Source organism: Corythoichthys intestinalis, chromosome 6, assembly GCF_030265065.1.
Source record: "Corythoichthys intestinalis isolate RoL2023-P3 chromosome 6, ASM3026506v1, whole genome shotgun sequence".
In the NCBI taxonomy this organism is placed as follows: Eukaryota; Metazoa; Chordata; class Actinopteri; order Syngnathiformes; family Syngnathidae; genus Corythoichthys; species Corythoichthys intestinalis.
Window position 1 is genome coordinate 48,499,098 of NC_080400.1, and position 13,494 is coordinate 48,512,591.

Below are 13,494 nucleotides of genomic sequence, written 5' to 3' on the forward strand. Positions count from 1 at the left end.
CATCGGTCATTTAGGACAACATTGGATCATTCAGAGATCCTCACTGAACTTCTGGAGTGAGTTTGCTGCACTGAAAGTAAAGGGGCCGAATAATATTGCACGCCCCACTTTTCAGTTTTTTATTTGTTAAAAAAAGTTTAAATTATCCAATAAATGTTGTTCCACTTCACGATTGTGTCCCACTTGTTGATTCTTGAGAAAAAAATTAAATTTCATATCTTTATGTTTGAAGCCTGAAATGTGGCGAAAGGTTGCAAGATTCAAGGGGGCCGAATACTTTTGCAAGGCACTGTACCTTGTGTTGGATTCTGTCACACTGACCTAAAAAGGATGACAATCTTTCATTGCTTCTAGTGATTCAAGTGAATAATAATAATAATGAATTCAGATAAGAATAGAATGGAATAACCACCTGAATTTTTTTGGTTGGTGACAGGCTTGCCCTCTGCAGGGATAGCATGCTCAAAGATGTGCACAGTATCCTGGACAGTCTTTCGGTGTAGGCAAACTTCCATTGGGTCGGTGCATGTTGACACATTCTGCGCTAAAAGGTAGCGAGGCTCTGCTTGAAGGCGCTTTAGAAAGGTGGCAGCCTTTTCCCGACTAAGACCTGGAGAGCGGCATCATAAGGTACAATCATTGGGTGACATATTAAAAACAGTCAAAGAACATGTCATTTTCTGGAGGCCACACTGCAGCAATGCTATATTATTAGGAGGCTATACAGTATTTCAAAAACGTTTACCTACCGTTTGCCGTTTATCAAACACTAATTTCCTATTAAATCTTGAGATGTATTTTGAAGACAATTATGACTAGAGGCTCCATTAAAAAAATGAAAGATTTGGCAATCTATAAAACCGTTTTACAAAGATGTTCAATAACAGTATAATTGTGGTGTAATTATAGTAGAGGTAGCACAAGATGTAAGGAAAAGAAATGTTGAAAAAATACACATTACGCAATGTATGAACTAATTAAATGAATGGATCATTGACTAGCCATGCTTGCCGTCAAAGATATGGTTCAACTGTCAGCTACATTCAATTTCTGACCTTGGACAACATGAGACACTCTCATATTTACTTATATCTTATAACTATATATCTAAATATTAGAGCTGGGAATCTTTGGGCACCTAACGATTCGATTACGATTACGATTCAGAGGCTCAGATTCAATTATAAAACGATTATTGATGCACCCCCCTCCTTTTTTTTTTCTTTCTTTTTTTTTTTTTTTTAATGTTTTGTACATTAGTTCCAAAATTGTTCAAAAATACTCTCAGGCTAAACCACACTACTATTTCAGTATCAAGTTAACATATAGCAGTAAACAAATATACAAAAAGAACATTAAATAAAAAACTCCAGTCCCCATTCTGTATCAGCAGCTTTAAACTACATTCAATTAATTTAATGTTGTGAATCAACCATTAAATTTGTTAAAATTGCTCCCGTTATTCCATAATTTCCCTTTTGTCTACTTTCGACATGTGAAAGTTTTAAAACTATTTTAAAGATAGATTCAATTCAATATTTTACCGATTTAGGAGTATTTTAGATAAAAAGTTAATTAGGTTTGCTTGGAAGGTTCGCTACAACAGCCTTGCAGGGAAGTGTACTGCTTTAAGATGGCGGCCGTTGATAATGCCCGCATCTAGCTTTTTGTAGATGTGCCGTTAACACTACCAAATCTATATTGCATCTAGTCCTATATAAATGATATCCACCGTAACATTATATGGATGTACTTTTGAAGCAGCTTTTCGGCAGCAGTCAGGTATGTTGTTGTGTTTTTTTATCTCGTTGCATGAGTTGAGCTATAGCCGTGAGTTGAGCTTTGGCATTACCCGAGGGGCCGGGTAATGGGAAGCATGATGTTTAGCTACTGCGCGCTGAGTGTCGTGTACTTCCGCTTTACTTCGCATATTTCAATAATCGGAATTTGGATGTTTGTGAATCGTTCTCGAATCTTCCACGGCCGAATCGCGAATAATCTAAGAATCGGAAATTTTGCACACCTCTACTAAATATTCTATAGAATAGAATAGAATAGAATAGAATAGAATAGAATAGAATAGAATAGAAGAGAAATCTAACTTATATCCAAGGGGGTAGGTTTGCATGGGGACAATAGGGACATAACACGACCAACTTTTCAGGATGCTCAAATTGTCCCCACCAACTTGTAAGCAACCTTATTCGCATTATATAATGACTTCAATAATATAGGTAATTTAGACTGTCTTCCTACATACTGTAAGAATAGAATTGGCCCTACTAGGAGTGGGATCCTCTTGGTACATCACGATACGATACGATTGCGATACGAAGCTCACGATAACGATGATCTGACAATATGGCGATACAACGGTTATCGATACATTGGTCAGGAAATCATTCTAGGATTTTCTACAAACAACTAATAAACAGACAAACACGTTTCTGCTGTGAATTGAGTTTATCGCTAGTCGAAGTCTAATCCATTTGAACGTCTATGGCCGTCAGTGGCAGCCAATGCGGCAATGAGGTAATTTTGGGCCATTTAAGGTCATTTACCTGTTGATTTTCAGTTACTTCCTGTTGATTTGGGGGTATTTTATGGGTCACTTCCTGTTTATTTTGAGTTACAGAACAGGAAGTGACCTGAGAGTCACCCAAATGAACAGGCAGTGACTCAAACTCAACAGGAAATTACCTGTAAATACCCTAAAATGAACAGCAAGTGACTTGTAAATGCCCTGAAAATCGGACCGAATGACCGTGAATGCTCTGGTTTTGAATGAACGAACGCTCCCAGTCTAATTGGATTGGGCGTCGAGCACTGTCAATGGCAGCCTTAGAGATAACTGAGACACTATTACAGTGGAAGATTTTGGTAGCAACTTGATGGTTCCTTTTTTTAAAAAAAATAAAAAATAAAAAAAAAACATTGACAACTTTTTAAAACGATATCTCGATTCTTGACAGGAGCATATCGATAACCTTTTGGGATACAAAGTATCATGACATATCACCATTTCGATAATTGGTCACACCCCTAGGCCCTACCATTACTTACATTTACCCGTTTTCACTAGCTGAATGTGCCAGTCCATTTTTCCCCTCAAACGCACGTTTGATTGGCTGATGACTTGCATTTATTTAAAATGTATATGTATTAATTTATTTTCTAAATTATTTATTTAAAATGTGTTTATTTGGAGCATATGCAGACATTTTTTAAGATAACCATACATCAATCATAGTTGAGGTAAAAAGTTTTTTTTTTTTTGAGTCTTGCTGTGCTTGTGGACAAAAACAGTAGTGTTTTACCTGAAGGAAGGCTACATTTTTATTGATTTTTGTTAAACCCTGACCAAGAAGTTTTTTTCAGTTTTATTTATTTATTTAGACAGACAATGTTGAGTGGTCTTAAGACAAATGTTTATTTTTTTGCATTTCTTGCTAGTTAAAACATTATATACAAATTTGTAGTAATTGTGTATTTTAATATTAGTTATGTTCAAATATTGCAACTTAAATTAGCTAATAAAATCCAGACGCTTATTCTGAAGTTTTCAAAATGTTTGTTTTGGATGCAAAGGTTTGAATCGATCGATGTATCACCTGAACTACTACACATGAAATTATAGTCAATGCAGATTAATTTTGCATTGATCATTTAGCCTATCAATTAATTAGGCCCATATTCGTGAGAAATGTAGCCCTGACCCCCATTCACCTTACCTGTTTGGTCTTATTAATGCTCCGTTCCCACTAAGAAGTGTACATGCAGGTTATGCCGTTATATTGTCCCTACCAATGTTGTGACCCTTGCTTATATCCAAGTGGTTTTCACTGGCAAGAGGCCAAGTACAGCGCTGCAGAGTGACTTGCAACTTTCCACATACAGGTTTTGCCACAGCTTCCTTTTTTGCTGAAACCTTTATGAAGATAATCACTTAATTCATTTCAACACACTGGTCACAACAGTGACAAAAAAAAACCTATCAATTATTAATTTTACTATTGATTACCTCAAAGGAAGTACTACTGACACCTGGTCGGGATATTTAAATATCTGGGGAAATTTGGGATCAAGTGGGTGAATACAGTGAAGGGATAGACTATTTTTTCAGTTCAGAAGCTTGTTTACTGATGATGAGTTTTAGGTGTAGATCCCCATCCACAGTCGCTGGGATGCCTTCATGTAATCCTATAGGAGGACAACAAGCAGCAAGCACAACGTGTTTACCGAAGGGTAAGGGCATTTAAAACCTAATCAGTGGGATGGGAACTCGCAAAAAGAATCTTTGGCAAATACAAGGCTAAGATCACGCTTTGGCGAAAAACCAGTTTACTCCAGTTCAGTAAGAGTAAATCCACATGAACTAGTACAGTGACAAGCGACCCAATCTTCTTATGTTAATTAGACAGGAATCGCGATTAGTTAACCGGGACAGTAGGACTAATTAAGCGATAATAAAAGATGAGGAATGTGTTTTCACACATCAGCAGCGTCTGGCACGTTTGAGATCCATATACACACAGAACGTAAAGATTTTATTCTGTCACACACATTGGACAGCTCCTAGCTCCTGCGAAACGCCGATAGAAACTATTAACTCGGACGGATTTAAAAAGTTCTTGTCTTCAAATGCTTCTGAATAATGGGTTTTAGAACAGTTTTTCTAATATGTACACAGCTGTGAAATTGGCCGGGACAAAGCCGCCGTATTTGAGAAACAAGCTAGCTTGAAGAATGCTAATTTAGCCTATTAGCTTCCTCAGTTGTCACGTTGAAGCTGTCAAGCACATAGAGCCAGTAAAAGAAACAAATCGGCACGCAAGCAGGAGTAATAGGCAGTACACCTACCAACTTCCATATCTTCTTTGACTTGAAAAAGCGTTGAGTGTGAAATGTCAACGGAACGTAAAATATAACAAACGCCGGGTCTTTGTCGACGTCAGTCAACCACAGTGCTTTTACGTCAACGGGGAGGCGGAGTATTCGCTTTTATTCACCCGGTCCAGTAGTTCTGATTATGGATGTGGGCGGAAAACATCCATTTACGACTGTGGATTTGGCTCTCCGCCCCATCTGTTTTTTTGTCACTGTGTTTACTGTTTACTGGGAGAAACTTCACTCAAGATATTTTATCAGAGTATGGCGTCATTGTGAATGTTACATAGCGGTACAGGCAGATTAGGCATAGACTATACAAGGACACGAAATTCCAAATATGCATTACATTTTTTAAACAAAATAAAACACGTTTTTTTTTGGGATCGATAAAGTGAGAGAACTACTTTTCCTAAATGGAATCATTAGGACACATCTTACCTGGATTCATTAGTAAATCACGATGTAGCAACGCCCATTCTGCAGCCAGCCATATTGCAGTGGTTACTACTCTTCCAAGAGATGGTCATGCCCAGCTGGCCTAGACTCACCCAGTTTAGGAGCCTAGGTATATAGTGAGTGAAATTTTTTGAGGGGTGACAGTCAGAGGTGGGTAGACTATCCAAAAATTTTACTCAAGTAAGAGTACCGTTACTTCTAAATAATATTAAAAAAAAAAGAAAAAAAAAGTAGTAATCCAAAAATGTACTCAAGTAACGGGAGCGTTACTTCTAAATAATAATACTCAAGTAGTTATCCACAAATTTACACAAGTACAAGTAAAATAGTATTTCGTTGAATAGAATCCTGTAATAATGTAGTAATGTAATATAGGAATGAGTAACATTGTAAGTAACTGCTTACAATGTCCGATTGTTTTAATAATGGTAAAAAAAAAATCAATCAATTTCATCTACAGTGGGGCAAGTATTTAGTCAACCACCAATTGTGCAAGTTCACCTACTTGAAAAGATTAGAGAGGCCTTTAATTGTCAACACGGGTAAACCTCAACCATGAGAGACAGAATGGGGGGGGGGGGGGACGGAACAGAAAATCACATTGTTTGATTTTTATAGAATTTGTTTCCAAATTAGAATGGAAAATAAGTATTTGGTCACCTACAAACAAGCAAGATTTCTGGCTGTCAAAGAGGTCTAACTTCTTCTAACGAGGCCCCACTTGTTACCTGTATTAATGGCACCTGTTTTAACTCATTATCGGTATAAAAGATACCTGTCCACAATCTCAGTCAGTCACACTCCAAACTCCACTATGGCCAAGACCAAAGAGCCGTCAAAGGACACCAGAGACAAAATTGTAGACCTGCACCAGGCTGCTGTAAAGAAATCAACCGTGGGAGCATACAAGACCACTGATAATCTCCCTCGATCTGGGGCTCCATGCAAGATCTCACCCCGTGGCGTCAAAATGATAACAAGAACGGTGAGCAAAACTCCTAGAACCACACGGGGGGCCCGAGTGAATGACCTACAGAGAGCTGGGACCACAGTAACAAAGGCTACTATCAGTAACACAATGCGCTGCCAGGGACTCAAATCCTGCACTGCCAGACGTCGTTGGGCAACACGGACTTTCAACTCCCTCCACAGATTTTCTATCGGGTTGAGATCTGGAGACTGGCTAGGCCACTCCAGGCCACCTTGAAATGCTTCTTACGAAGCCACTCTTTTGTTGCCCTGGCTGTGTGTTTGGGATCATTTTCATGCTGAAAGACCCAGCCACGTCTCATCTTCAATGCCCTTGCTGATGGAAGGAGATTTTCACTCAAAATCTCTCGATACATTGCCCCATTCATTCTTTCCTTTACACAGATAAGTCGTCCTGGTCCCTTTGCAGAAAAACAGCCCCAAAGCATGATGTTTCCACCCCCATGCTTCACAGTGGGTATGATGTTTTTCGGATGCAATTCAGTATTCTTTTTCCTCCAAACACGTGAACCTGTATTTCTACCAAAAAGTTCTATTTTGGTTTCATCTGACCATAACACATTCCCCCAGTCCTCTTCTGGATCATCCAAATGCTCTCTAGCGAACCCCCCGTGTGGTTCTGGGAATTTTTCTCCCTGATCTTGTTATCATTTTGACGCCACGGGGTGAGATCTTGCATGGAGCTCCAGATCGAGGGAGATTATCAGTGGTCTTGTATGTCTTCCATTTTCTAATGATTGCTCCCACAGTTGATTTCTTTACACCAAGCGTTACCTATTGCAGATTCAGTCTTCCCAGCCTGGTGCAAGTCTACAATTTTGTCTCTGGTGTCCCTCGACAGCTCTTTGGTCTTAGCCATAGTGGAGTTTGGAGTGTGACTGACTGAGATTATGGACAGGTGTCTTTTATACTGATAATGAGTTAAAACAGGTGCTATTAATACAGGTAACGAGTGGAGCCTCGTTAGAAGAAGTTGGACCTCTTTGACAGCCAGAAATCTTGCTTGTTTGTAGGTGACCAAATACTTATTTTCCACTCTAATTTGGAAATAAATTCTTTAAAAATCCAAGAATGTGATTTTCAGTTTTTTTCCCCACATTCAGTCTCTCATGGTTGAGGTTTACCCATGTTGCTAATTACAGGCCTCTCTAATCTTTTCAAGTAGGAAAACTTGCACAATTGGTGGTTGACTAAATACTTATTTGCCCCACTGCAGTATAGAACACTTGTCAGTACTGTATTTCAAACTACTACCACTTCATTGCATAATAACTGCTTAGTTTGCACATTTCTCACCATGTTATAGTTACTGCTCTATGGGTGATTTTATATTGGTGGACGCTTCACTTCCACAGCTGTCATTGTTTAGTATCTTTTCACTACATCTATTTTTACATTGCTAAATGTTTCTCAGTATTTACAGTATGTGCTACATCCTAAATGTATTTTTGTTATAGTCGCTAACTTTGCTGTAATACTAACTATTGGAGACATGATCCAGGCAAAAGTATTTGCACCCCTTCTGATTTTGCAAGTTCAATCACTTAGAAAAAAGGTAGAGGTCTGAAATTACCAATCATAGATGCATTTCTACATATTGAGACATATTTTAAAAAATCACTGAAATCACATTTAATGATTTAAAAAAATAATAATTTATTTGTAATTTACTAGGGTTCATCAGTATTTGTACTCCTGAGAAAATAAGTACTAATGTTAAGTGCAGAAACCTTTGTTTGCAATTACAGAGGTCAGACGCTTTCTGCAATTCTTCACCAGGGTTTCACATGTGGAAAGTGGGATTTTGGCCCATTCTTCCACACTAATCTTTTCTAAATCTGTCAGGTTCGGGGCTGTCGTTTAGAAACACAAAGTTTCAGGTCCATCCCCAAATATTTTATTGGATTGAGGTCTGGAGACTGACAGGGCCACTCCAGAACCTTAATATGATTTTTACGCAGCCATTCCTTTGTCAGCTTGGCTGTGTGCGTCGGATCATTGTCATGTTGGAAGATCCAGCCACGAATCATCTTCAAGTCTGATTGAAGGAAGGAGGCCGTGGCTCAAAATCTGACAATACATTTCACCATTCATCCTCTGCTTTATAAAGTACAGTCTTCCTGTCCCCTTTGCCAAAAAGCAGCCACAAATCATGATGTTTCAACCCCATACTTCACAGTGGGGATGGTGTTCTTGGGATCGTACGCATCCTTCTTTTTCCTCCTCACACGACGAGTAAAGTTTGCACCAAAAAGTTCTACTTTGTTCTCATCTGACCACATGACTTTCTCCTATGACCCCTCTTCAACATTCAGATGGTCCCTGGCAAACTTCTGTGGGGTGCACAGGCAACAATAATGAGCTCAAACGGGTCGGTGGTTACTCATGGGGTGAAGGTGGACTTTATGGTAGACTGACAACTCTTTGAGTGTCTTAATTATTTCTGATTCTCAGGGATATAAATACTTATGAACCTCAGTAAATTCCAAATTATTTTTTAAAAAATCATACAATGTTATTTCTGGATTTTTTTTTAGATTATGTCTCTATGAGTTGAACTACATCTATGATTGAAATTTCAGACCTCTACCTATTTTCTAAGTGGGTGAACTTGCAAAATCACAAGTTTTGTAAATACTTCTGCTCCTCACTGTATTTGGGCAATAATGATGACTGATTCAGTAGTGTTTTGTTTAACTATGAACACTATCAACTTTGCCTTTTTAAGACGCTATCTCCAGTCTCCAGTGTGTTGAGATACTGACTTCCAGTGTACAGTAGTAGATGAAGGTAATAAAGGCCACACTGGGCCAATTCCATCTTTTTGGGGTGTGACATTTTTTCATGTGACCGACACATTTAATACATGTAATAGAACAACAGATACAGTAAAAGACGGTATACACTGCCTCTCCTTCTTAGTAATAGAGGCTCAAGCTCATATTTGTCTACGATTATATCACAAGTGCTATATCTCAACATGTCTTAAAATGGAAAAAATACAAATGTAAAACTGACACAAAATACAACATTTTATTTCTTGAATATATTTCCTGTTGCACAGTAACGAAATATACATTTACATATTTAGACATCTTTCAAATTCATATATTTCTTCTCATTATGTTATTTCATTTGCATGTGTACCTTTTTTACAATGGTAAAAAATGTATCATTTAATAAATTAAGTACAATTACAGTGAAAAGTTCCAAGGCAATACGGCTGCTGCAAACTAAATAACAATACTATTCTTAAACTTTATCTATTCATGTATTCTTTTCTTCAGATAATCATTCACAACATCCACTTCCTTCTTACATCTAAATAATAATGATGCTGGAAGTTACATAATTCTATCAAAACAACATTTCCCCAAAAAGTTTTTAAAAAGAACAGCCATCTAATGAATGGTTTTGGTCACAGCAGCTATAGAAATTGTTCAGTCTGTTTCCTCACTCCCTTTTGACACATTGATTCCCCCTAAGCAGCATTTTAAATTAGTCTTGCCATGTAAGCAACTAACTTTGCACTATACATTTAATGGACTTTCTCAAATATAGCAAAAACACAAAAATAATAACTTTAAATTTTTTACTGAAATGGGTTTAGAGGTTCATTCAGCCTTTTTCAAGTCATGAGAGAAAAGTATATATCATATACATACACAGGTACAGTGCGTGAGCGAGCATCTTTAATATACTGAAGTACAGGTTGTTTAATAAAATGTGGTGTTAAACCTATCTTTAAGATTCTAGACTAGAAAATAAGATCTTGGGGAACTGTTCATGCAGTACCATGTACTGCACATCTGTTTTGGCAAATCAAACATGGGAAATCATGAATTTTATGTCCTTACAAATAAAGAAGGTTATTATTTGGGTCAAATGAATTCCAGCAGCGTTCAAAGTGCAGCAGCAAGCAAGGTAACAAAGGTGTTTGCCATACAAAAAAACAATTTTATACACACAGCAAATTCAAGTCGTACACAAATACACATTAGACTTCCAAAACCTCACAACTGAAAATGTGTCTTTATTCTAATAATTCTCTTCCCAGACTATTTAGAGCAGGGGTGTCCAAACCTTTGCTTTCAGAAAGCTCAAAGGAGGCAAAGGCCAACTTGAAATCCTTCCACTTTCATTTGTTAAACACGATGGCATACAGCCCGAATATGTATTATATGTATTTGTATGTATGTTTGTACACTGTATATATAATTTTTAACTGTTACTCATTTTTTCCCCTTCAACCAAAAGAGCATTTTAATTGTGCTTTATTTGTTTATAATGATAGCAGCTTTTTGAAAACTGAGTAAAGATCAAGACAGTTACAATGGTATGAAAAAGTATCTGAACCTTTTGGAATTTCTCACATTTCTGCATAAAATCACCATCAAAAGTGATCTGATCTTTGTCAAAATCACACAAATGGAAAAAAAAAAAAAACCTGTCTGCTTTAACTAAAACCACCCAAACATTTATAGGTTTTCATATTTTAATGAGGATAGTATGCAAACAATGACAGAAAGGGGGGAAAATAAGTGAACCATCTGCCTAAGGAGACCTAAAGAGCAATTGAATCCAATTTTTACCAAACATTTTAAGTCAGGTGTGTGCCTAATCACTGATGAGTGGTTTAAAGCTGCCCTGCCCACTATAAAACACACACAAAATATTTAATGTGATGGTTCACTTAATTATTTTTTCCCCCGTCTGTCATTGTTTGCATACTATCCTCATTAAAATAGGAAAACTTATAAATGGGTGGTTTTAGTTAAAGCAGACGCTGTTTTTTTCATCTATGTGATTTTGACAAAGATCAGATCCCATTTGATGGTGTTTTATGCAGGAATGTGAGAATTTCCAAAAGGTTCAGATACTCTTTTATACACTGTAAGATAGCTGACCGGACAATATCAAGCCATATCGTCTTGTATTAAAATAGTGGCCTGAAATTGGTGCATTTTCCTTAGTTTTTAAGATAATAACCTGTATATATATAAATCACATGAAAATGAGATTATTATGCTATTACTGGTCTCATTCATCTTCTAAAATTCTATACGGTTTCCTACCTTGATTTAAACATGTTGTTAAGTTTTGACCCCAGAGCTAACGGAGAGACTAGCTTTATCTAGTGTTGAAGCTGACAAGTTCAACAGAATGTAGGCTGAATTCAAGCTTCTTGTAACTGATATACTCGTTGATATTTTGATAATTTGTAGGCAGCAGTTGGCCCGCGAGCTGTAGTTTGGACACACCTGATTTAGAGACACGTGGAACGACTGAAGCAGCTGGCCAGCAGCTAACAAGCTCAAAAGTAAATGAAAAAAAAAAAAATTTAAAAAGCACTTAGCTCATATTACTATGATACCAGTGTACGGTGTTAAAGCTAACACAGACTATAATTGGATAAAAGCTTTTGAAAGAGTCTAGCTCGTCCCACCACTTCCAGTATAACAACTTGGCCGGGGTTTGTTAATTATTATATGAACAATTTACCAAATAAATACACTGAACATCATTAAAATATTGACTACTTTCTGTCTGCCAAAAGCCGGTCAAAAATAACCCAAAAGAGTTTCACGCTGTACACTCACAGTATTTCCAGATATTTTGGGGCTATCGAAAATTTACTAGCCTTGCTGGATCATCGATGGCTTCGAGAAGTGGTTCTACAATGATTTTGTTTCGAAATTGTCGTTGTGTTTTGCAAGCTCCTTCAGCCTGTACAGACCTGCTGAAGTCTGGTCATTGAGTTACTCCGACTGAAAGAAAGAAGTGGAGAAAATTTATACTGTATGGTGAAAAATTAATGATTCAAGCAAATTTCAACAGGAAATTATTCAACTGTTTTATATAAAATGAATAGGCTACAGACTTTGAAGACACACATCTGAAATATTTTAAAGTATCAAGTATTGGGCCAATTAAATCTTCGTTTTCCCCTGAATCCACGCTTCTTGTCACTGTCAACAACAATCCCCAGTGAAATGCAGCTGTAGCAGCTCTTTGGAAAATGATGAGGTAACTCAAACAACAAAACATATTGAACACAACAAAAGCTGCCATGCAAACCCAAAATGAAGCTAAACAAACAAACAAACAAACCAAAGACTTTAATGACCAGGGGCAAGCGTCTGTTTTGTTCAACATTTGAGAATTTCACATCTCTTTCCAGCGACGAGTGGAGACTGTCATTGTTGATCATAGCTAATGTTTTTAGCCCTCCTCTTATGTCTGCAAGTGCACATTTCTCATGTGGGAGTAAATAGTTGACTCAGACAAGGTAGACTCAACGTTGGCATCATCATGGTTAAGTGGACTTAAGTATCTATATATGTACTTTCGTCAGTTCACAGTAGTTAACATTACATTGTATTTTATTCTAAGAAATGTTTTGCAAGAAAGAAAAAAAAAATACTAACATTTGTAGATGAGTGGCTCATTTTGTCAAATTTGAATTTTAAGTTGGATCTTGGTGATGTCTTATTTTTCCCATCTAAGAGACAGGGACAGGGCGGGAAATGCATTAACAACTCATGTTAAAAAGTCAAAAGGCATGTGTACTTCTAGTACAGAGATTACCTGTGGCACTGCGGCACATGATGATGGGAGTTCCAGACACTGGGCTGTCAATGCTGATCGAAGGACTGAAGACAGAAGATGATGCTATGGATGGCTGGCTGGCCTGGGTGAAAAATATGTTATTAGTATCATGAGCATATTTAAAACAAACAAGTAAAGATGACAACAATATATATCATTCATTGAGGGTAAAAATTCCCCTCAATAGTGCTGCTGTAAACAAAGTCTCATTTGCTCACTGCCACAAAACCATGCATGATTTTGGACTGTGGAAGTAAGCTGGAGTGCCACAGGAAACCTGTAACAACACCATAAAACTGTGTTGTACTTGAGGGACATACAGTACTCACTGTCTCTATGTCTTCCAAAGCTTCTGGATCTCCTGTAATGCTGCTGAAGCTGCTGGTGCTTGATGAAGACCGAGAGATGTTTGGTCTGCTCCCTGTGCTGTCCTTCAGTTTAACGAAAGGCCTGTGAAAGGTTTAGTATGATAACCTTGAACAAAAATATTGCGATATTACAGTCAAAGCTCTATGAGGTATTATTTAGAGGGGTAAAATGAAGAAACAA

The 13,494-nt window shown here is 37.4% G+C and overlaps 2 protein-coding genes across 8 annotated transcripts in view; both read right to left on the minus strand.

Annotated features, from left to right (window-relative positions):
- The window catches only part of blmh (bleomycin hydrolase), a 32,944-nt gene extending 27,935 nt beyond the window's left edge, over positions 1 to 5,009 (minus strand). The window contains exons 1-2 of the mRNA XM_057839569.1: positions 4,861 to 5,009; positions 413 to 610 (exon numbers count right to left, since the gene is read on the minus strand). Coding sequence (XP_057695552.1) covers positions 413 to 610; positions 4,861 to 4,870 — 208 coding nt within the window. The 5' untranslated portion in view covers positions 4,871 to 5,009. The remainder of the gene's footprint in view (positions 1 to 412; positions 611 to 4,860) is intronic.
- A 4,372-nt stretch (positions 5,010 to 9,381) lies between these two features.
- The window catches only part of rap1gap2a (RAP1 GTPase activating protein 2a), a 181,362-nt gene continuing 177,249 nt past the window's right edge, over positions 9,382 to 13,494 (minus strand). For all 7 annotated transcript variants that reach the window (XM_057838384.1, XM_057838383.1, XM_057838385.1 and 4 more), the window contains 4 exons: positions 13,275 to 13,395; positions 12,925 to 13,027; positions 12,765 to 12,838; positions 9,382 to 12,104 (listed from right to left, as the gene is read on the minus strand). In XM_057838384.1, coding sequence (XP_057694367.1) covers positions 12,096 to 12,104; positions 12,765 to 12,838; positions 12,925 to 13,027; positions 13,275 to 13,395 — 307 coding nt within the window. In that variant the 3' untranslated portion in view covers positions 9,382 to 12,095. The remainder of the gene's footprint in view (positions 12,105 to 12,764; positions 12,839 to 12,924; positions 13,028 to 13,274; positions 13,396 to 13,494) is intronic.